The 24245-nt window shown below is 40.9% G+C and overlaps 1 protein-coding gene and 1 long non-coding RNA gene across 2 annotated transcripts; one reads left to right on the top strand and one right to left on the bottom strand.

Annotated features, from left to right (window-relative positions):
* Positions 1-1880: 1880 nt before the first annotated feature.
* On the bottom strand, positions 1881-3708 carry LOC308356302. Its single transcript, XR_013968067.1, has 3 exons — positions 3161-3708; positions 2485-2647; positions 1881-2008 (listed from the first exon to the last, which is right to left on the bottom strand). It is a non-coding gene; the product is annotated as an uncharacterized lncRNA (long non-coding RNA).
* A 348-nt stretch (positions 3709-4056) lies between these two features.
* On the top strand, positions 4057-23663 carry GORAB (golgin, RAB6 interacting). Its single transcript, XM_080824128.1, has 5 exons — positions 4057-4213; positions 10064-10421; positions 12702-12803; positions 15212-15352; positions 21878-23663. The coding sequence occupies exons 1-5, from the start codon at positions 4078-4080 to the stop codon at positions 22332-22334; spliced, it is 1194 nt and encodes a 397-aa protein (XP_080680254.1). The 5' UTR covers positions 4057-4077; the 3' UTR covers positions 22335-23663.
* The last annotated feature ends 582 nt before the right edge of the window (positions 23664-24245 follow it).

Genomic DNA, 24245 nt, shown 5'->3' with positions numbered 1-24245 from the left:
TAAACAGCCCTATATCTATCAAAGAAATACAATTTGATGGTCAAAAAGTTTCCCACAAAGAAAACTCCAGATGGATTCACTGGTATATTCTACCAGGTATATAAGGAAGAATTAATATCAAAGCTAGGTAAGTCTTCCAGAAAATTGAAAAGAAGAAAAAATGTTCCTAATTTGTGAGATCAGTATTAACCTAATCCCAATACAAGGCAGACATCACACAAAACAATTACACACTAGTATCCCTCATGAACATATGCAAAAATTCTAAACAAAATTTTAGCCAATCAAGTCCAAGAATACATAAAAAGCATAATATATTATGGCTAAATAAAGTTGATCCCAGGATGCAAGATTGATGTAACACTGACCAATCAATGCAACCCACCATATTAATAATCTAAAAAAGAAAAATCCTGTTATCACCTCAACAGACCCAGAAAAAGCATGCAAGAAAATCCATTATCCATTCTGATAAAAGCTCTTAACAAACTGGGACCAGAAAGGAATCTCAACAGCATAAAAGGCATCTACCAAAAAACCCTAAAACAACACTATATTTAATGGTAAAAGACTTTTATGCTTTTCCCCTAAAATGGGAAACAAGATAGGGTATAATATCGCAGTTCTAGTCAACATTATGCTGGTGTGTCTTGGCCAGGGCAATAAAGCAAGAAAAGTAAATAAATGGCACGTAGATTCAAAAGACAGAAGTAAAATTGTGATTTGCAGACATGATCATCCATGTAGAAAATCCAATGAAATCTACCTTAAAAAATGCTGCTATAACTAATAAGTATATTTATCATGGGTGACAACAAACATAAATCAATTTTATTTCTATATAGCAGATACTCCCAAAAAATTGAATACTGAATTAAAAGTGCTATTTACAATAGGACATGCTATTAACTATTCGGGGATAAATCTGACAGATGTGCAAAATCCATATACTGAAAACTGCAGAATATTGTTGAAATACTATTTTAAGGCTTTGTAAAAAAAAAAAAAATTAAACAGTATCTTGATTCTTCTCTTCTCAATCTATTTTTAGCTTTTTATTTACTAAACCATGAGTCCATGGCTGCAACTAGCAATACTAAATGGGGTTAATGTTATTCACCATCACAGAAATTCAAACTAACAAGGAATTTGAGAATACATGAAATGTGGAAATGTTTCACTTCAGTACATGGAAAGGTTTAGTCTTTCAACATGTATTTGAAGGCTCAGTAGGCATCAGACATTCTGTTATGCACTGGTTGAAGAAAAGATGCATCCCCTGATCTTATGGAGCTGTTACCTAATAGAGGGAAAGAGAAAGTAAACAAGGAAGCAAACAATGCAAATTACTTGAGTTGTAATTAGTGCTGCTAAAGCAATAAAGAACACAACATGGGGGTGGGTTGGAGGGGTCCTATTTGGATAAGGGGGTTGTTGAAAGTCTAAGTGCATATTCAAGTCAAAACCTGAAGCAGAAATAACCAGACTGAAAAGGGAAAGATTATTGCGGCCAAAAAGGACAGCATTTGGGAAAGCCCTGTGTAGGGCGGTAGGCGGAGAGCCTGACATGTTCCAAACTTCCAGAGAAAGGCAGTTGGACTGGAGTGTAGGGACTGTGGAGTAAAGGGAAGGATACCCTAATGATCACTTAAGAGAAGTAGGAAGGGGTGAGATCACACAGGCTCCCCTAGGAACCGGTATTTCATTCGAAGTAGGACATGAAGTCACTTCACAGTTCTAACCAGACAACACACACTAGATTTTCACTTTTTAAAAGATCATCTCTACAAGTTCTGGTAGAGAATCCACTAGAGGGAATATAAGGATCTAAGTCATCACAGATGATTCCCTTTTGCCATAAACACATAAAACTGCTGAATAACATAGAACATGCATTTATTTAAGAAGAAGAAAATACAGGGGTGCCCAGGTGGCTCAGTCAGGTGAACCTCCAACTCTTGATTTGGCTCAGGGCGTGATCGTTGTCAGGGTCCTAGGATGGAGAGCCCTGCAACAGGTTTCACCCTGGTGGGGAGTCTGCCCCTCTCCCTCCCTCTCCCTCTTCCAATCCTCCTACTCCTGCTTCCACTCTCTCTCTCTCCCTCAATAAATAAATCTTCAGGGAAAAAAAAGAAGAAGAAAAAATATATCCTAGAACGTAAAAGCAAGCAGAAAGGGATGTAAAAAGCGAACCCAAGGGGGACTCTACCTGCATACAAGTGCGCGGGGTTGGGACCCCTGTGCACGTCTGAAGACAAGGTCACCGAAGTCAAGTTCCCGGCCTGGAGAGGACGGTCCACGTGGTAACAGGGGACCAGAGCAAACCCGGCTTACTGGGACCCGAGCCCTGACTATGGTGGGGGAGAGACCCAATTCTAGGTCACAAGCTGAAAAAACTACTCTAAATCTGACTTAAAGCCGCCGGAAGTCCCAGCGCCCCGCAAAACCAACCTGCAGAGCCCCTCCACCCGCGACCCCGCGGACCTCCACACAGCGAAGAACGTCTTCGAACGAAGCTCCCAGCGAAGTTGCGCGTCCTCCGAGGAAGCCGGTCACCAGGAGGGAGAGCCTGGAAGCTGTCAGCTCCTACAGCGTCGTCTGACCATCATCTCACGTTTGGGTTCTCATTCGGGGCTGATGAAAACCCCTTTAAAACACCGAAATGTCCATCTCTAGTAATATTATTGATAATTCTTGAAATTCACCCAGAACTTAAAAAAGAGTTTTCGTATAAACTTAACCCGGGGCCTGCGGGCGCTTCGTTTTCGCCACACGGTTGGGGACTGGAAGCGATCACCGGCCGGACGGCTCCGCCTGCGAGAACGCTGGGTCCGCGTCCCGGGGCCGGAGTCCGCGTCCCGGGGCCGGAGTCCGCGTCCCGGGGCCGGAGTCCGCGTCCCGGGGCCGGAGTCCGCGTCCCGGGGCCGGAGTCCGCGTCCCGGAGGGGAGCGCGCGCCGCCGGCTCGTCCGAACTGCACCCGGATTCGGGTGCGGGGACACGAGTCCGCACCTGGACCGCAGGGCTGGGCAGCACGGACGCTGCAGAAGCCGCTCTGGAGCTCGAAGCCCGCAGGCCGCACGCGGACGTGCGACCGCCGGCTCCGTCGGGCCCTGCGCGGACCTCCCTCCCTCAGCGCCATCCCCGGGCTGCGGCCCGTACTTTCCACTCGGCTTCGCCTCAGCTGCTGCGAACACTGGCCCACGGGAGCCGAGTGGAAGGTGACCAAAACGCTGGGGTTTTCTCTTTTTCTCTTTACGGCGACGTCTCGGATGAGAACACGAAGGACGGAGCGGCGGGGCCGTCCCGCTGTGCCTGCACGTGTCTTCGCCCGTCCGCCTCGACCTGGGAGGGGAGGCGCCGGCCGGGGCTCGAGGCCGAACCAGACCACGAAGGCAGGACCCGGGAGAAAAGGGCGCAGCGTCTCCCCGCACGCCGGCGCCGATGCGGCCCCGCGCGGTCTCTGAACCAAACGCCGATGCGAGACCGTGTTCAGGGGGAGGGCCTGCGGCATCCCCCCGGGCAGAGGCTACGGGAACGCGAGAACCGTTCGCAGGACGCGGAAACGACCGGCCGTCGGGTCACTCGGGACACGCAGCCCCGCAGGAAGGCCCGCTACACTCGTCGGCTCCCTTCCCACTGTTCCACCCAGGCCCTCGACACGCTTCCTCGCACGGCCTCCGCGCGCCCGGAAAGCCCCGCCCCGCCCCGCCCAGCGAGGGGACGGCCCCGCCCCAGGCGCTTCCCTGAGGACCCGGCAAGCGGCTGCGCCCGCGCTTTCCCGCCACCGACGTGCAGCCCCTTCCGAATTGCCTGTTTGTCTCCACCCTCATCGCAGCGCCATTTCTCCCCTTACCGCGTGAAGCTGTTAACGCGACGAGGGCAGGAGACGGCGAGAAAGAGCAGACTCGGGTCAAAGGCAGAAATGTCTCCGCGGCCGCGAGTTCCTCGGGCGGTTTGTCCGGCAGCGCCGGAGGCAACTCGGACGGAGCCGGGCCCTGCGACAAGCGAGAGGGGGCCTCGTCGCCAGAGCGCGGAGCGCTGATTGGTCGGCCCGCCGCGGCCGGGAGAGAACCCGGATGTGCCTGTGCCGTCGCGTTGGCAGTCGGGGCTCCCAGGTCTGGGCGTTCTGGGGGCGCGGGCAGCCGGGGCGCATGGCGCGGGGTTGGGCCGGCTTCTCTGAGGAGGAGCTGAGGCGACTGAAGCAGGCTAAAGGTAACGGGACGTGCCGGCGGAGGTTTCACCTTCGGGTTTAGTGAGGGGAAGGGGCGGGGCTGCAGCTTTGAGGCGGTAGGGGTGGGTAGGAGGGTAACGTGTTGGTGTTTGGGGAAGGCGCTGTGATGGGAGGAGGGGGTGAGCGGCTCCCGAGGTGCGTGTGTTGGGAGCCGGGGCGGGAGGGGCGAGTCCCAGGACCCGGGATCCTGTTTTAGGAGGGGAAGTTCGGGATTCCAGCTCAGGGATGTGGACGTGACTTTTCCCTGCGGAAGGACTGGGACTTGGGAGAGGAAGCGCGCCGACAGCCAGCCGTCGCCTGTGGGAAGGCTGCTGCGTGAACCAGGGCTGGAGGGCTGGGGTCGCGGGGAGGAGGAGGAGCACCGCATCAGACTGTGATGAGTTTACCAGAGTTGACAGTGGCTGGGCAGGAGGGAGCACAGGGGTCCGCCTAGACGCGAAAAGACGATGCTTTTCGTAGTCCATCTGGAGTCTTGCGTTCACTTCTGGTCGCCAGATGACATGTAGTTCTGCCTCTCGAGAGTGAGAACACCTAGGGTTTTTGAGAGGTTGCGTGTGAGATTGTACCTGTTGACTTCGCTGTAAGCTGAAGTGCTGTGCTTCCCTCGCTGGAACGTGTGCTTGTTGTTCGCTTGTTTTTTTTTTTAATGGGGGAACTAATTTTGCTGTTATTTGGTGAGAAGCTCTTGGTATGAATTATGCTTTGTTTGTGCTTGAAGTTTCATGAAACTGTGGTGATCCTGGTGGTGCACGCTCCATCACTCTGAGTACCGTAATTTACAGACTTTGCTTTGGGAGAAAATGAAATGAACCCTGGCATGCGTTTTGTTAGTTTGTGATCAAATTGGGTGTTGCTCAGGTAAGTCTGTGCGTTGTCAGCACAGATGTAAAAACCTAAGGCTGACATGGAAAAAGTGGTCAAGTAGGAACGTAGGGCCAGGGTAGATTATATAGGTGGAGGAACTTTTGACTGGCCCAGAGGTCTTCAAGAATTGTATCATAGGGGCGCCTGGGTGGCTCAGTGGGTTAAAGCCTCTGCCTTCGGCTCAGGTCATGATCTCAGGGTCCTGGGATCGAGCCCCGCATCGGGTTCTCTGCTCAGCGGGGAGCCTGCTTCCTCCTCTCTCTCTGCCTGCCTCTCTGCCTACTTGTGATCACTCTTTGTCAAATAAATAAATAAAATCCTTTAAAAAAAAAAGAATTGTATCATAAAAGGTATACTACAGTGTGTGGTTAACGGACTCCTACCTATGATGTTCTCATATTCTTTCTGCTCTATGTTTTGAACATCGGTTCACATACTTTAATGTACAGAGTACAAGCGTCCGTGCTTCTGGTCTGACGTGAAGTTAGAGGTATCAGCTTCTGTATTACACCTACGAAGATGAACCAGGCATCATCCTTCAAAGAGCCGGTAGTCTAGTGAGGAGACAAACGAAAATGTGATGGGTAATAGAAAACTTACAAGAGCTTGCTACAAAGTTAGCTGGGGGTTGATGGAGCTTGGAAAGATTTCAGAGGTTATGTGTTGGCAGAGGTGAGTTTGCCAAGGGAAAGAAACCTTAATATAGACTAAATTATAACAGTAGATCCATTCTGTAGAAGTACATTTGTAAATATCTCTGCAGTTTGAGATAGAGAAGGGCTGGAAGGATGTTAATGTCCAGGCCCGTTGTACCGTAGCGAGACTTAGAGCACAGACACCAACCACCAGTCTATGTCTACCCTACTTGACATTTTTGTACACCCGTAGCCACAGTGATTGGCATATAGATCTCCTAGCTGTACCTCTAAATCTTTTTACCTCTGATTTCTCATTTGTAAAACTGGAAGATCTGAACTTTTAATTTTTAAGGCTCCTTCCAGTTCTCCAACCTTAAAAATACAATTAAGTAATCCATGAAGATGGAGTTGGTTGCTAGCAAAAATATGCGTGCCAGCACTCTAGAGAAACCCATATGCACATGAGGAAAGATGAAGAATGTTCTTAACATTCTTTTTTTTAAGATTTTATTTATTTATTTGAGTTAGGGAGAGAGAGCACACAAGCAGGGGGAGTGGCAGGCAGAGGGAGAAGGAGAAACAGACTCGTCGCAGAGCAGGATTGATGCAGGGCTCAATCCCAGGACCCTGGGATCACAACCTGAGCTGAAGGCAGACACTTAACCGACTGAGCCACCCAGGTGCCCCTGTTCTTAGAATTCTTACTTATAATATTAAAAAGCTGGGAACAAACCAAGTGTTCATTAAAAAAAGGGGGGGGGAATAAGTAAATTGTATTATAACCATCCAGTGGGCTGCTATACAGCTATGTGAATATATGAAGCATACCCAGAAGCATTAACGTGTAAATTTCATAAATAAAATGCAGGAAAAGAGCAAGTCGCAGAAGAACAACCTGATACCATTGGTAGAAGATCAGAATCATGCAACATAGGTATGTTCTTTGGGAACATAGGACATCAAAGTGCAGGATACTAGAGAGGCAAGGGAATATTATCTGGAAGGGGCAAATACATCGGGAATTTCAAAAGTATTGGTAATAATGAAATCAAGTTGAGACAAGTTATGCTACAGTAACAAATAGCCCTAATTTATCAACTGTTTAAAATCATAAATGTTTATTTTTCACTCTAGCTTCATGTCCGATATGGTCAGGCAAGTCACTCTTTCCCACATAATGACTTCACATTGTGTTTTGGTGCTATCATTTAGGGGTTCACCATGGCATAAGGAGAAAAAGGTTGAGAATTGAGCATTAGCAACTCAGTGCTTCTGTCAGTAAATGATAGGTGTCAGTCATACTTACATTTCATTTAACAAAAGCAAGTAATATGATTTGGAGGCCAATAAATGCAATTATCTGTGTGTTCCAAAAGAGAAGATAACGTCTGTCATTAAATAGCAGTTATGTCTATTATAGTCATATTTTATTTGTAAATGTTACTGTTTTTAATTATCCATCCAGGTTGGATATGTGTCTATAACACATACATGTATTTGATGTATGACTTATTTCATACTAAAAAACTGGAAATAAAAAAGTGCAGCTACAATGCTGTCAATGTCTAAAGAAAATATTCGTAAGTTATTTGTTCTTGACAGTAGATCTTTCCTGGGTATATTATGAATATCTTCTCTGGATATCTCCTCCTAGCTTGTAACTTGTCTTTTAACTTTTACCTTTTGATGAACAAAGCATTTAATTTTAATATGGTGAAATTTGTCAACATTTTTGTGTCTTAAGAACTTAGTACCCTACCAGGAGGTAATAGTACCCTACCATAAGATATTAATACTTATTTCAATTTTTAACAATCATTTTTATTGTAAACTACAACAGATTCAAAACGCTGCATAAAGAAATGTGCTTCTAATAAGAATTTTAAAGTGCTGATTTGACATGAAGCCCTTAACCCATTTGGGGAATGTTTTGTTTGTTTTTGTATGGTGTGAGGTATGGATCTGATTTTATCTTTTCCTTACAGCAGTTTTTTCCTCAAGTCCACTTACTGAATGAGTCCACGTGCCATCTCAGTCATATACCAGTGCTCCATGCATGTCGGAACCTCTTCCTGGGTTCTCTCTTCTATTTCATGAGTCATTTTGTCTGTTCCTCTGCTCTCTGTCCTGCTCCATTGGTCTGTCTATTCTTTCACTAATACCAACTGTCTTTATTATTGCAGCTTAATAGTAGGTTTTGAAGTCAAGTAATACCAGTCCTACAGTTTTGTTCTTCAGTATTATACTCGGTATTCTGAGTCTTTTGCCTCCATTAAACTGGAAAATCATTGTGTCAGTTTGCACAAACTATCTTGGCTGGGATTTTGATTGGGATTGCAGTGGATCTGTAGATCAAGTTGAGATGAACTGACATCTTGACAGTATTGAATCTTCTATTCATGAATATGGAATATCTCTCCATGTAGTTCTTTGATTTCCTTACCAGAGTTTGTAGTTTTCTTTATAGATCTTCTACTTTCTTAGATTTATTTCTAAATATTACATGTTTTTTAGTGTTAGTGCAAATGGCATTGTGTTTTTAATTTCAAATTCTACTTGTTCATTGTTGGTACATAGGAAAGCATTTGACTTTTGTATATTAATCTTTCATTCTGCAACCTTTTATAATGGCTTATTAGTTCCAGGTGTTCTTATATCATATGTTCTGTTTTTAAGTGGCCTAGTTTATTGTTTGATTTATTGTTACTTGATTATTGTAGCAGTTTTAATCTCATATGCAGGTTCTGTGAAAATGCAAAATGGAATGGAAGCTGCAGTACTGGATTTTGTAAGGACTATTAATTCAGCTTCGTGAGTGTAACTGGGAAGTAAACAGGCTCAGTGGCATTTTCTGATGGTGCGGCTAAAGACCGGTGGTTAAGAATAAGTTTCTGTCCCAGAATAGAGGGGGCTACTTTGTATTTCTGGCAAAAGCGAACAATAAACATTTTACTTTTGATGGTACATGTATCTTTTAAAGATATTTTCTTTACCTGTCTCATTTAATCCTTACATCAACTCCATGAGTTAAATAGAGCAGGTAAATTTTCACCCCCTTTGACATATGAAGAAACTGAGGTGTGGAATAATTAATTGACTTGCTTAAGGTTATTGAGCTGGACAAAAGCAGTAGGGGAGCTGTGACTCCAAAGCTTTTAATTCTCCTTTGGAAGATTTAAATACTAGGCTTGTGTTGCTTCAGAAGTCAATGTACAGAATTTTAAAAGCTCTATTTGAGTTCATTCACAGGGACTTCACCACAGTTTCTTTTCCCATTTTGTAAACAATACCATTTACAGATCTTATTAATAAATACAGTGTGATTGTGAGTAAATTCTCCCATACTCTGTCTTATAAGGTTAACACTGGCATGGATAACCCAAAAAGTATAATGGGGTATTAAATGGGGTGCTTTTTTAAAAAAAATTCCTCCCAGTTGTTTTATCTTCCTTATTGGTTTGCTTAGGCTGCTATTAAAATTAGCTTGCGCAGGGACACCTGGGTGGCTCTAGTGGGTTAAAGCCTCTGCCTTCGGCTCAGGTCATGATCCCAGGGTCCTGGGATCGGGCCCCCGCATTGGGCTCTCTGCTCAGTGGGGAGCCTGCTTCTCCCTCTCTCTCTGCCTGCCTCTCTGCCTACTTGTGATCTCTGTCTGTCAAATAAATAAATAAATAAAATCTTTAAAAAAAATTAGCTTGCGTATATTGGTTAATGGCTAACTGACTTTGGGGAACACAACCTTGCTCTGCTCTGGAAGACGAAAGCTAACAATTGAGGGTTAACTAGCATTCTTGGAAATAAGAGATTTCATTCAGTTATACTTCGTGCATTAGCATCTACCTGTGTATCAGATTGGCCTAAGATCTGCTGTTAGTTAAGAAAGGTGTAGCCTATCTGTAAATGCAGCCACCATTTTAGTTCAGGAGAACAGATAGAATCATAAATCAAATTTAAGACCAATCAAGGATTCATTTGTCTACCTTGTTTGGTCAAATTAGTTGATTCTTGAGGCAGTTCTCAATTCAAGTTGAAAAAGAAATCTTGCATTTTTATTCTGAGCCCTAACTCAACAGACAAATGGACTTCTTTTAAGGTAAATTTTGATTTGGGACAGTTTTTTTTTTTTTTTTTAATATTAACAGTGTGATTGGAGTACTGTTAAAATGCTATAGGAAGATGGCTGTTTTTCCCTGGGCTTTTGTGGTAGGGAAGAAGGAAGAAGCCCTGTAGAATTATTATCAAAGTTTAATGTTAATCCTTTATTTTCTTAGAGAAATTCTATTTGCTGCTCACACAAGGGAATTTTTCTCCATTCTCTTTTTCACACAGATCCATTTGAACCACAGCGACGTCTCCCTGTGAAGAAAAGTCGACAACAACTTCAGCGGGAAAAAGCTCTTCAAGAGCAAAGCCAAAAACTTGGACTTCAGGATGGATCCAGCTCCGGACCTGCAGAGCAGCTGCTTTCTGCACCAAAACCAGGCTTTAATAGTCCAGAACCACATTCTTCTCTCCAGGTTCCTCCTGGTCCTCTTACCCTCGCCTCTCCTGTTGGTGATGGAAAACCACAGGGGACTGAAAGTCCACCAAGGGAACTGGGACTTGAGAATTCCCATGATAGTCACAAAAACGCCGAGGTTCTGCCCCCAAAGCCAGATTGCAAAATGGAAAAAAAGAAAGTGGAATTGTTAGTAAGTCTATATATCTGTGAGACTTTTTTCCATTTTACTTTTTTTTCCTCAGTTAGGCTTTGAAGAAATAATAGTTTTAACATTTTCTCCTTTATGTTCTAACCTAGAAGTATAATGCATAACCTGTTAAAGAATCCTACCTGCAAATGTATCGTAAACCCGTCAGTGTTGGGCATGCCATACATGTTACGTCACTTCGTCTTTGCAGCAGCTTACAGTACCTGTTCATGATTTTCACTGCATAGATATCTTGGACTCATAAAAGATAATTTTATTCCCAAAGCAAATACATAGCTAGTAAGTAGCAGAGTTGGGGTTCACATATAGGTCTTTCTGGATCCATTTGTGAAGAGATACGAAGGGATGGTCAAAGGAAAGTTGAAATGGAGAGGACTAATAAAACAATTCAGCTCCATCATTAGATTTTTTTTTATTCTTTGTTTAATGTGCTTTTATTAGAAACTACCTCCAGAATTTAGTTTAGAGACATTCTTTATGGAAATTGCCATTCTATCACTTGTGAATTCTCAAAATATTTATCCTATAGCTTGTGTTTTAATATCCACTCATGTTTATTTCCTCCTGGTTTATCAGGGTGGCATTTGTTTCTGTTTTCCATTTTCTGAGTCTCACAGTATCTTAGGATTTCTCTGATCCAGATTCTGTGCTATGAGTTCACAACCCAGAGATATTTTTACAAGAGATACAAAGCCACATGAATTCTGAAAACAACATTGAACAAGTGCATACATTTAAATGTCTTTAAATGTAGCTTATCTGCACAGACCTGAGACAAGTAGGGGAGGGTGGGTTTAAATTGAGCTGGACAATTTAGATTGAATGTTGTTAGGAAAAAGAATTTTTTTTAAGTACTTGGGAAAATTTTCCTAGAAGACATGCAATTTGGGGGACTGTTGTTGAAAAGAAGGAATTCTGAGCCTATAAGAAGGGGAAAGGAAAGGTCTATCCTACAGAATGCTCAGAGATGGCATCTCACATCTCTGGAAGAGGCAGAAGTGAGGGCAGAGAATAGTAGAGAATGAGGGAGATGAAGAAGGATGTGGAAGCTGAGGCTTCCTGTCTGTTGAGCTCCCTGATGCCGTCGTGTATCCCGAAGGCCTCCGGGGAGAGAGACTCTGAGCAAAACAGAGGTTAGAGACAATGGAGGTGTCAGCACGGCGGCGCATTCAGGGGAGGGCGCTGGCTGAGCTGGAACTCCAGCACTGGGTGAGAAGATGCCTGCGATCGTGAAAGTGAGAGTGACCAGTGCCAGCTGCAGGATGGAGGCGCTGGGAGTGGGAAGAAAAGTGGTAAATATGGACCTGGTTACCAGGTCTGGGACTAGAGAATTTTGATACGATGGCCATAAGAAATGACAATAAAAGGAATGAATAGCTTCATTGTGACCTTGTTCGAGTTGATATCAAGTTGTTGAATTTATGAGAAATTTGAATCTAAGTCTCTCAGGTTGAACAGATGGAAGGCTATTTTCAGATCTTTGAAGTTTCTTGGTGGCCCGGCATTCACACCCTAGCTCATGGTGTTTTACTCTGTTCAGAAATGTTTGAGGGACGCCTGGGTGGCTCAGTTGGTTGGGCAGCTGCCTTCGGCTCGGGTCATGATCCCGGGGTCTTGGGATCGAGTCCCGCATCGGGCTCCTTGCTCAGCGGGGAGCCTGCTTCTCCCTCTGCCTCTGCTTGCCTCTCTGTCTGCCTGTGTTCACTATCTCTGACAAATGAATAAATAAAAATCTTTAAAAAAAAAAAAAAAAGAAAGAGAAATGTTTGAGAGCTGGAAGTAAGCAAATTAAAAAAAAAAAAAAAAAGAATGAAATCAATGTTGTTTATTATCCTGAGAGTGTTAAGTGGTAGAGACTTTCAGTATAGAAACTCTAAAAGATAAAACGTGGTATTAACTACATGCCAATTTATTTTGCTCTCCGTTTTGCATATAATACATAATTAACCTATACAACTTTCTTTGTTCTCCTAAGAAATGCCATAGTACTCTGGCTTCCAGTTTGTGGCTTCCTAGATTATATACATATAATGGATTTCAAAGGTCCAGTTTATGTAAGGCTTCTTGACTTCAAATCATAATCTTGGTTCCTATTAGAACACAAAATAACGAGCTGCAGATGGGTTCCTTTTAAGAGGGTTTTTGAAAGAAAATATACATAATCTGGTTGATTAAATTTTACACAAAGTGGGGCTAAGCCTGGTAAGGTGTAGGATGGGGTTTCAGAAACTAATTTTTCTAAATTTTTTGTTCCCTAGGCAAGAAAAGTCTCGTTGGGAAGTTCTCCAGCAAGAACAACGGCTAATGGAAGAGAAAAATAAACGTAAGAAAGCTCTTTTGGCTAAAGCTATTGCAGAAAGGTGAGGCACCTGAACTAGGAGAGGTTATTAGTAACCTGTAATCGGTTCTGTCGTGTTCTCTATTTGTTTCCCCTTGTCTCTTTTGATAAATTGACATTTTCTCTACAACATTCCTTTTTGATTGTTTTTTGTAAAGTAGGTTCCATGCCCAGTATGGGGCTTGACCTCAACAACCCCGAGATCAAGAGTCACATACTCTACTGACTGAGCCAGCCAGGCACCCCTCTACAGTGTTACTTTTAAAGCTAAACAAATTATCTTTTATAAATGATACTGAAATTCCAGCCTTCATTTATTGAGGAGGACTTCGTAAGCCTAAATAATACCGAATTTGTGAATACAGATGCAGTTAGAACTTCAGAATCAACATCAGTATTTTCTGTTTTAACCATCTACACATCCTAAGGAAATGGTGAATAGCCATCAGGTTAAGTGTATTAGCAACAAATGCAGGTTTTAATTTTGACATGGGGAGGCTTTAGTCATGCGACATGTAAAAGAGTAAGATTGTTTATTCCACATAGGTGACTTCCACTCCCAGAAATCTTAATTGTGTTTTCTGTGGACATTTTTCTTGAATAATTTACCTGCCCTCGCTAATACATGATACAGCCTTTCATCAGTGATTCAAGGTCAGCATTGTGAGCGCTCTGCCCTATTAATATGCACTTCGATTTTTCTGTCACCTCCCAGTGTCAGTTTGTTTTTCCTTTACTACGTTGTGCTAGCCTCCAACAGCAACATTCCCATTTGAGCCACTTTCCACCTCTCTCACCCAATCTTTCTGCCCTTTTAGTTTGTAATTTCCAATGTGCTGTGGCCTCAGGAAACCGAACTTAGTCAGTGAAATAATGGTTGAGAATAGTAAGAATGAAATGCAAGCGATATTGTTGGCATTTTCTTTTCAGATCTTCAGAAAAACCTGGCAAAACTGTTGGTTATTGAAGCTGGTGTATATGTTGGGGGAGGGGAAGGGACAGGGCTAGAGAGAAGGGCAGGTAGGTATATGAGTCATTCAGAATTTTATCTGTCAGGGATATACGTATTTGAAAATGATTTTTTTTTCTTCAGCTGGTCCCCCTTGATCTTTCATGAAACAGGAAATATGCAACTAACTGAACTTACATTTCAAGAAAAAAAACAACATGATTATTGAAAGTGAAAAGTGATTTTAGAAATCACTTCAGTTACTAGTCTTCAGTTTGGAAGTGGTTGGGGAGGCTGTTCACTGGGGATTTTACAAAAAGATTTATAGGCTCAACACTTGTTCTTTATTTGCATTTGGTTGAAGACAAAAAGTATTGATACAGGCAGAAATGTAAGGAAACATAACCTGATTAGATTATTAATAAACGCACTAGTGAAGTACTTACTGTTAACTTTTGTAAGCAGAAAACAAGTGAAGATGCATAATGGAGTAGAAATCGGGAGGTTATAAGTGGCAATATGGTGGTTTTTGGGGGGAGTTTTATTCTATGAGAATGGGCATGAAACTTTGAAATAAGTGAAATCAGATTGAAGGTTGGCTTTTGTATTTGTTGTTTCTTCATTGTGTCATGTGTTTGGGGGTGGTGAGGGTACTGAAGTTGAATGTGCTTTTAAACAAAGGGGAAAAAAAGAGTATTTGGTTTTGAGCCCCAGAAGGAATTTTGAGGAACTGTAGTATTGCCGAAAAAGCAAAAATTAAAGTAACAAAACTTTGGAGGAAATGGGTTAAAACCAAAAAATATAAAGAGATGGTGTTTAGGGGCGCCTGGGTGGCTCAGTGGGTTAAAGCCTCTGCCTTCAGCTCAGGTCATGATCCCAGGGTCCTGGGATCGAGCCCCGCATCGGGCTCTCTGCTCAGCGGGGAGCCTGCTTCCCTTCCTCTCTCTGCCTGCCTTTCTGCCTACTTGTGATCTCTGGCTATCAAATAAACAAATAATCTTTAAAAAAAAAAAAAAAAAAAGAAATGGTGTTTAATACAGGCATCGGTTCTTTGTCCACTAAGTGTCAGACACATGAAAATGGGCTTAGCAAGAATTTAAGGCTAGAAATTTAGAAAGCTTTGTTGGATGCTCCATGTAAAGAGAATACAGATGCATTCTTTCAATGTTTATTCTCATCCTCATGGAATGAATATAGACCTATAAGTGAACTATTCGTTGTTTTTTTTTTTTTTTAAATCTTACATTTTCCTTTGTGTATTGGAATAATAAGGGAAAACAGCACAAATGCAGTCTTAGAGATAAACCAAAATGTTGCCAGCATTTGTTTTATTTCAATTTGTGCTGGGTTTTTTTTTTCTAATTTTTAAAAATTATACATTAAAATCATATTATATATATAGTAGGTTGCTTTTTTTCCACTTAATATTGTGTATAGATACATGATTTTAAAGTGTTTTTATTTTTCTATCATTTTTCTAGATCTAAAAGAACTCAAGCAGAGACCTTGAAACTAAAGCGGATTCAAAAGGAGTTACAGGCTCTAGATGACATGGTGTCAGCTGACATTGGAATCCTCAGAAACCGGATCGATCAGGCCAGCCTCGAGTATTCATGTGCGCGGTGAGTTGAGAGAACTCTGACCCAGCAGTCAGAGCAAATTAATGTTTATTGCCAGCAGAGCCAGGAGCTCTCAGGTATGTTGTCATTGAAGCCTCATAACAATACCGTTAGGTGCTCTATTCCTGTTTTGTACTAAATGCAGCATCTCTTCTTCTTGAAGTCTTCCTTAAATTTGTCCCACCCTAGTTCATATTCCTGTTAGAGCGTTTCTTGCATTATTTATTTACATTTTAGTCTTTCTTGCTAAACCATCAGCTGTGTAATGTTTGGGACTCTAAATGTCTAAATGACTTGTCCCCAAATTCTGTTGTTCTAACATCAACTCTACTCTTTCTATTAAGAAATTTTGGTTATCTGAGATGGTCCTTAGAGATTAGCCTAAATTCTCATTTCAGTTTTCATCAAAGAAAGAAAATCTAGCTTTTTTTTAAAAAAGCCTATGAGTATTTTAAAGAAAATACCACTCTGTCTTGAAAACTTGAAGATTTTCCTCTTTTTGTTTTTCTTTTCGATTATATTCTGATACAATAGTTTGCTATCATGTGTTTTCTTGGTTTCAATCATTGGCATTTTTTAGTGAAAAATTCATCATGGAGAATTTTTTAAATGAACTAACACATGTAAAGGATTACATGAACTTTGCAAGCAGATAAAAGGGCAAAAAATTAGGTCCAATTTCAGGGTTTTTAGTCCTTTCAGCATTGCTTTAATCATCCTGAATTGTCTTTTTTCACAAGGGAATGCCATGCTAATGACTCAGTTTTGCATCTCTCTCTGTAACACTAGAAATCAATCAGAATGCCTCATTAGTCCAGGGTAAACCACAGCATCAGAATGTTTATTGAACAGTTTAATAAAGCAGAAATGCTTGATTGTGGTTTTTAACTCAGGGTTTATTAAGAAAGAGGTTTGTGGTGTCCTTGTGATTTTCGTAATTGTTGTTTGACCATATGTTATTAGGCTTAATGGGTTGCCTTTATTAATTAACTGCTTAACTTAATGTCATCAGTAGCTGATAACTGGAGATTTCTATTAATAAGGTCACTAAGGAGGTAACCAAGATTTTATTAAGATAAAACTAATTCTGGATTTTCAGTGTATTTTATTCTCTGTAACTTAAGTTTACCAGGGGAACATTCTTAGGCCTTTGTAGCCCTTTGTATGAATAATTCAGATTATTATGGTTACCTTTACAGAAAACCATGTCATTATATTTTAATTCTGTGGTAGAGGAGGTTGGAGAAGGGTACGTTTGTTTCCTGAACATAATATAAGAAATGTCAGTTTTAGTCTTCAGAGAACACAAAGAAGGTTGGATTACTGGTTAAAGAAGAAAACATCCTGTAATATATAAATGTGTTTAATGAAATTTTAGTAAGTTTTTACATAGTAAAAAATTTGAGATAAAATTTTACGTCTTTTAACAAAGATGGCAATTTCTCGTGGTACTGATACTGACATAGTTGTATGTGAATATCCATATTGTATGTGTGAGGCTGTTTTTAAAAAGCTAAGGTGTTGAGAGAAATCAAAGAGAAGCCATAGACAATTGTGATTAGGACCAGTGATTAGGACATTTTCTGAATTTACATCTGTGGTTATTGAGAAATTAGAGGTTGGTGATACCGTATTGTGGTTTAGATTTCTACTGGTAGCTAATCCCCAGGGCAGCCAGTTTCTATTGGAGATCTTGTGTTTTTTCTTTTTAAATAAAACTGTTATTATATTTTTTTAGTACAGTGCAATGTCCACAAAAGGTTCTTAGATAATGAATAGTCCAGACTTTGCTTTAAAATTGGTTTCTGTAGGGCATTGTTAGAGTAGATCCCTTTAAGGAGACCAACACTTTGAGTGAAGCAAATTGAGAGAATTAGTGCTGCTGTTCCCATCTGTGATTACCAGGCTGCCATATGCTGCATTAGACCAGCTTGTGAAACAGAGTGGCTGTGTGTAGAACATTTCTTTGACCCTTCGTGGACCAGGAAATACTATAATCGGTGTTTGCTATCTGTGTTTAATAGACACACCCATTGACATATACACAAACACGTGCATACACATACACACATATATACATAAATGTTTTCTGTATAATTTATAGAAGTAAAAATAATAGGGATTGTGGAAAACAGCTTTATTAACAATTTTAGTAAGAATGTAAGCATAGCAGACCTCTTTGTGTCAAGTAACGTTTGACTCCCAACATCATGAAAAGCTGAAAGAATGCAATTACATCCTTTCACAACACAAGACAGTCCAAGTACTTAAAATACTGTGTGATCGAGTTCTTTCTGTTGGAATTATTAACTCCAAGAGAATAATGTTTCCTTTTTATCCTCAGAAATGTATTTTTCATTCATTGACTCTCAGCTTGAGAAAGTTCATCTAGGACATGTTTTTCTGAAGTCTCGTACTCTTGAGACTTCACGGTCTGGGATCGTTTCACCGTCTAGAACCTAGACTGCTGTTTCGGCCTTGATATTAGGTTCCGATACTAGGCTGATACTAGGCTGCTGTGACAAGTTACCACAAACTGGGTGATTTAAAACAACAGAAATTTATTCTCTTACATTTCTGGAAGCCAGAAGTTTGAAATCAGGGCGTCGGCAGGGTTGGTCTTCTTCAGAGACTTCAGGGCCGAATCCCTTCCTTGCCTCTCCCAGTTCGTGGGAGCTGCGGGTCCTCCGTGGCTTGTGCTGCACCAAGTTCTGTGCTTCTGTAGTCACATTGCTTCCTCCTCTTCTCTCTCAAAACTTCTCTGCCTCTTTCTTAAAAGGATACATGTGATTGTATTTAGGGTGCAACTGATGATTCAGAATAAACTCCTTTCAGAATCTTTAACTTAATCACATCTTTTACCTTGTAAGGTAAGATTCACAGATTCTGGGGATTAGGGAGTGACTATCTGTGGGTGGCCATGTTTTTTACCTACCACAACATTTGTCTTTTGATTTGTCTAATAGCTGCGAAATGTCTTCATCTGTCAACTTTCTCTACTTTGTCACTGTGGGCAGGAAATGAAAAATACTAATTCTGAAGTGTGTTTACTGAAAACTGCAAATAGATTACAGATACGGTGTTTCTAGTCTTTTTTTTTTTTTTTTAGATCTTTTTGAAAGATGATGTAATACTTTGAACAAAACAATAAGGAAACTAAACAATGATTATTTATTTTCACTGGGGCATCATCTTTAGGTCATTCCGTCATTCTCTGTTTTTTTATTAATGTTTTTCTGCATAAATGGGAATAATTGATGAGTAATAAGGAAATAATTCCCAGGGTGGTAAAATGGCAAAATATTTTAAGATATAGGAACAATATATCCTATCTCAACAGTCCTACAGTGTATCTCAGATGTATAAAAGGATCCAATGGGCCCATATAGTAATTGTAAAATGTAGTTTTATTCTATCCTTTCTTAGTATAAGAACCTTGATATGTTGATCCTTACAAATAGTTAGAACTGTTTGGAAAAGAAACGAGAAAACTAAAAGTGGACTGATGGAACCAAACAGCATGCCGAGGGTTAATGATTGAGTTCTTAAAAAATATCAGGATACCAAAACCAAGGGACAGATTCTAGAATCCTTTAAATAACATTCATTAAATCACTCGATGTCCCTTTAAAATAACAACACAATTCTGTAATTACATTTCCAGTTCAATTTATTTTACTGCATTACGTATAATGCTCTTACTATTCTGTTCCAAAACGTCATCATACTCTGATTTGGTATTAGCCACCCGACCCTCCGGCTCGCAGTGCAGTTTGTGAAATTAATCAACATTTCAAACATAAATCACTCTGTACATGAATATATATGCATGTTTCTGGCCAGAAGAACTTTAAATAAATAAACAAAATGCAAAATCTTCAGTGATTTATCCAGGGTAAAAGATCAATGGAAACCTAGGGACCTATTTGCAACTTTAATTTCAATTCAGCATTCATGAGCCCAGTCAGTAAATCTTTACTAGCTGACTCTGGCTGGCTGAGGGAGACCCCAGACCACAGAAAGGAGGTTTGAGTTGGGGGATGGGGCAAAGTATTCATATACCCGTGGAGATGTTGTCAGAGCTCTTAAGCTTGATGCAACAACATTCATAAACAGGACATGTTACAAAGTTTGAAAATGAGGGATTCACATATCCAACAAGGCTCCTTTGGAACAATTCTTTTATCCTAGAGGATAATTGAAAAACAGCTAGTTTTCTCATTCTTAGAGTTACTACGTGATGGTAAAAAAAAAAAAATGGCAAATGAACATTATGTAAATAACAGTTTTCAAGTATAAACACCAAGTCCTGAAACTTTGCCTAATTTTAGCTTGAGATACACTACGTGTTTAGTGATAACACTTTTGGATTCTGGTGCTCTGAAGAAGTTCTGTTTCTTCAGTGCCTGCCCGGGACTGGGCGAGACACTTTCCCTGTTTACACCGCATAATCTTAATGCTCCTATGAAGTAATAATATCATTGCCATTTTACAAATAAACCGAAACTCAGGTGAACTTACTACCAAGGATCGCTGTACTAGAATTTTCAGACGTTGCACGTATATTCTCCAGCCTCTTCCTTAGGAACCAGGTGTGTTTCATACTCATGGTGCTGACCCTTGGGCCACACCTGCTTAAAACAAGGATGGGCCACCGACTCCAGAACATTCAATCCAGAGGCTAAATAGGAGTCGGTGGCCTGGCTGGACGCCAGGAGCTCTGTCCAAACTGATGCGCCATGCTCAGCCAGCCTGGTTCCCTCCCTCCCCGAGCCTCCCCCCACCGGAACTGGAGCACTGAGAAACTGAGTGGAGTGCATATGATGCAGAGCCACAGCTGGTGGCCATATTGGGCTGGGAGTACAATCGGAAAGCCAAAATGAGAGAAACTGTGGTTTCTGAGCATTAAAGAGAATAGTTTTTGATTCTGATGACATGCTTGTGAGATTGCCTCTTGTATCCTACAATAAAACCCACTTTTCACCTGAGCTAGTTTGACTGGATATCTGTTCTTTACATTCAAAAAAGGTCTTGACCAAAACAGGTACATACACAGTAAATGGCAAAGACAGGTTTTGAACCATAGCTTTTCTAAAAATCAAAGCCTTTCATTTTTTCAGTATATTCTTTTTCAAGACAGAGAATCTTATGTTAGGAGATATAACTGTTTCTGTTTTGCTGTAACTGTAGTGCCAGAAAGTACTTACTACATTGAGTTGATGTAGGCAGTCATAACAGGTAAGTCACCATGACTTTCACAACTGTTAGTGGTTATTAAACTAAACAATTAGTTGATAAATGTGGGCCAGTCTCTTTTCCTGGCCAAAAAAAAAAAGAAAAAGAAAAGGTAAAAGACAGTGAACTGACATATGATAGTTTTTCTTTTTGTGTCAACCTAATACAAAGGAAAAAAGACATTACAGGGTGACTTCCCCAGTAGAATTACCTTACTTCTAAGATTGGTGTTACCTATCTTTGGAATGAAAAAAAAAAAAAAAATATATATATATATATATATATATATGTATGTATGTATATGTATATGTGTATATATGTGTGTGTGTATATATATATGTAAATAGAAAAAATGTCCTAAACAAAGTCTAACAGTAGTCTATTGTTGCAGAATGGAGAGGGAACAACTTAACCCAGGGATTCTCAACTGGGGGCAGTTTTTGCCCCTGAGGAGATTTTTGGTAGCATCTGGAGACCTTTTTGGTTATTACAAATATTGGGTGCTACCAGCGGAGTGGGAGAAAGCCCCTGATGCTGCTGTGCGTCCTGCAATGTACAGGACTGCTCCCTAGAACAGAGAATGTTATGTCCAAGTGGTCAGTAGTGCCAGCATTGAGAAGCCCATCCTAAACCTATCCTGAAATGTTTCTGTTCTACTTGATGCTTGCTTCTTGCCTCACCTAGTATCATTTACATTCACCTTGCAACCACTGTCCATATCCTTCTCTACCAAAATTCTTCTTCCTTTTCTTATCTGTTAAGAGATACAGATTTTCTTCTCTTATTTTGTTTGGCCTCTCATACATTCTGACCAGTTGTGTGCTGGAGCTAGGTTACATTGGTTCATGAGAGCAGATTTTGTGTATCTCTTTCCAGTTCTGCAATCAGTGATGTCACATTAACAGCCTGAAGTTGGCCGTGGTGGTGATAGTTATAATACGGAAGTTGAGAAACACTACAAATCAGGGCTCTCCCTGACCAGAGCTAGCTCACCACTGAATTAACCTCTCAGCCTGCTTTCATCCAAGCCCAGCTTCGGGAAGAGGAAATGATTGCGGAAGAATGTCGTTACATTAGGAGGGTCCAAATGTGGATGTTGTAAAAGTTTCAGCATCACCAGCCTGGTTTGTCTGACATGTAGGACAAGTGTGCATATAATATGGGTATCCGTATCTGCATTATATTTCTTGATTTTTTCCCAGTTCTGGAGTTTAATTATTGTTTCTAGGCCCTCCTTTGAATATCTTCTTAAGTGGAAAACCAACGGACCGATCTTTGTACCTGTCCCTACAGGAAGCGCTATGACAGGGCTGAAGCAGAGTATGTCGCGGCGAAGCTAGAGCTACAGCGCAAGACTGAGACTAAAGAGCGCCTCACTGAGCACCTCTGTACAATCATACAGCAGAACGAGCTCCGCAAGGCTAAGAAGTTGGAAGAGTTGATGCAGCAGCTGGATGTACAAGCTGACGAGGAGACTCTGGAGCTCGAGGTGGAGGTGGAGAGGTTGCTGCAGGAACAAGAAACCGGAGCAGGGAAACAGGTGCTTCACTTGGAGAGGCCGTTTCAGCCTTCTGGGGAGAGTGTGACATTAGGATTTGCCGGAGAGAGCAAAAATCATCAAGAACACACCACTTCCCTGAAGATAAATGAACAGTGTGAAAATCCCAGCAGCATTCCCCTTCAAAATCCAGGCCAAAATCAAGAAATTAAAACTCCTGTAAAGGCCATTTCAGCTGCTCTGACCACATGAAGTGCCGGCGTTTGTTCATGTGGCTAGTACAGGGTTCAGTAGCGCACGCTTCTGCTGGAGATCACGCCATGAGCTTGGATAAATGCGTCTTTAAAACGGTGTTAATTTTTGAATCCCTGGTTAGTTTTTGTAGAACATGTTTGACATTCTAAACCCTCACATGATGATAATTTTGTATGGAGGCGCACAGTTCACCTTGATCCAGGGACAGTTCCCTTGGTGTACCCTGATAACTGGGGGGAAACAGACGACCTAAAAAGACAGAAGAAAAACTACATGGTTAAGAGTGTCATTGGACCAGGTAAATATGGAAAAGTAAAAGGGAAAATAATACTCAACACCTCATCGAACTCATTTGACTTCTCCTAGGAGAGGTGTTGATGATGAGAGTCCTATTTTGTGTGGTCAGTAAAGAGACACCAAAATTAACATGTGAAAAAGAGGCAGAAGGAGAAAAAAAACAAAAGTAGCATGTTGAATTGTTTATTGGATCATAACTAGAGCTGCAAAACACAACTTGGGAGATGCAGTTTACAAAAGACAGCTTAAGTAATGTTATTTTTGTCTTCAATTTGCCTTCTAAATGGCTTTGATTCACACCCTAAGTTTGGATTACTTGATACACACACACAAATATAACACTAATACATGTAACTTTACTGTTAATACATGTCTTTAATCAGCACATCGATTAAATCTAGACAGCAAAAACATTTCTACAGCGAGGGTGAAAATAATATAGGAAACCTATCAAAAAAATTGATACACTTTCTAAAGTTATTCGTAAATATGTGTTGGATGTAAATGATCATAAAACATTTAAATTGTTAAAATGATGATTTTCTTAATGTTTTAATAGTTTGTTAATTATTGTCATTAATACTTGGCCACCATGTTGTGCTGTATGTCAATGTATAAGTAAATACTGTTGGTTTGTCACAGAATCTGTGAATTCAAATTAAATCGTGATCTATATATCAAAAATTCCAAAAAATACAAATACTACATTTTAAGTCTTGAAAAAAGAACTGTTATAAGAGAAAATAAGGACAAATGTAATATTGTATTTATAGTAATGCTGAAAAAGTTGGGGACATTCTATTTTTAAATGAGTTTGTTTGAGGGTATCCTAGCAGTGTGGATGAGTTGTGTATTTTTATATTATGTAATTTGAGTTAAAATTATAGCTTTCCATTACTGACTTATCTAAACAGAGGCGTTTATATAGATAGTTGTCTTTTTATTTATGAATGATAGTCATAAAAACTGAAAGCATCGTTGTCCAATATACTCTTATTTTTCTAAATAATAAATGAGTCTGATACATCTATAATGTGGTCTTTTGTTTACTCTTTAAAAAAGCCTCAAGCACTTTAGTACGTGTTCTTACACGCTCCGTGGTGGTCACGCGCCTGTGTCTCCCTGTGGTAGATGCAGTCATCTGCTTTCGTGTGAGCCTCTGTTAAGGAAAATTCATCAGTGAATGCGGTTCGAAGATCAGCTCCATACAGGGGTCTACAATCTACTTCTCAGTCAGAGTATTTATAAGGTAGATGGAGAAAGGAGAACCATGAAGTAAAGGAATTAGAAGTGACCTCAGAGATCGTGTGATTTTGCCATCTTACCTCACGGAGGAGGGATTTGAGAGCCGGAGATTTCACGGAGGGCGTGTCGGCGTAAATGTAAAGTGCTAGTAACGTCGCCGGTCGAAAAAAACTAAAACGCTTGGTCTATCTCTTAAACACGTATCAGGCCGTAAAGTTCACTGCATCCCTCCGCTTGAAATTTTTGTTTTATAACCCATTCAGGGATTGTGTTTGTGCTTGTGAAATGCTCTCAAATATGTCTATAAATGGTCCGCTGATACCATTATTTTGAAAAACTTGCTTTGCTTGGCTTTCCCAGGGTGGT

This window comes from Martes martes, assembly GCF_963455335.1.
Source record: "Martes martes genome assembly, chromosome: 15".
NCBI lineage: Eukaryota > Metazoa > Chordata > Mammalia > Carnivora > Mustelidae > Martes > Martes martes.
The sequence above is the reverse complement of the archived record's forward strand: the minus strand, read 5'-3'. Positions and strand labels throughout refer to the sequence as shown.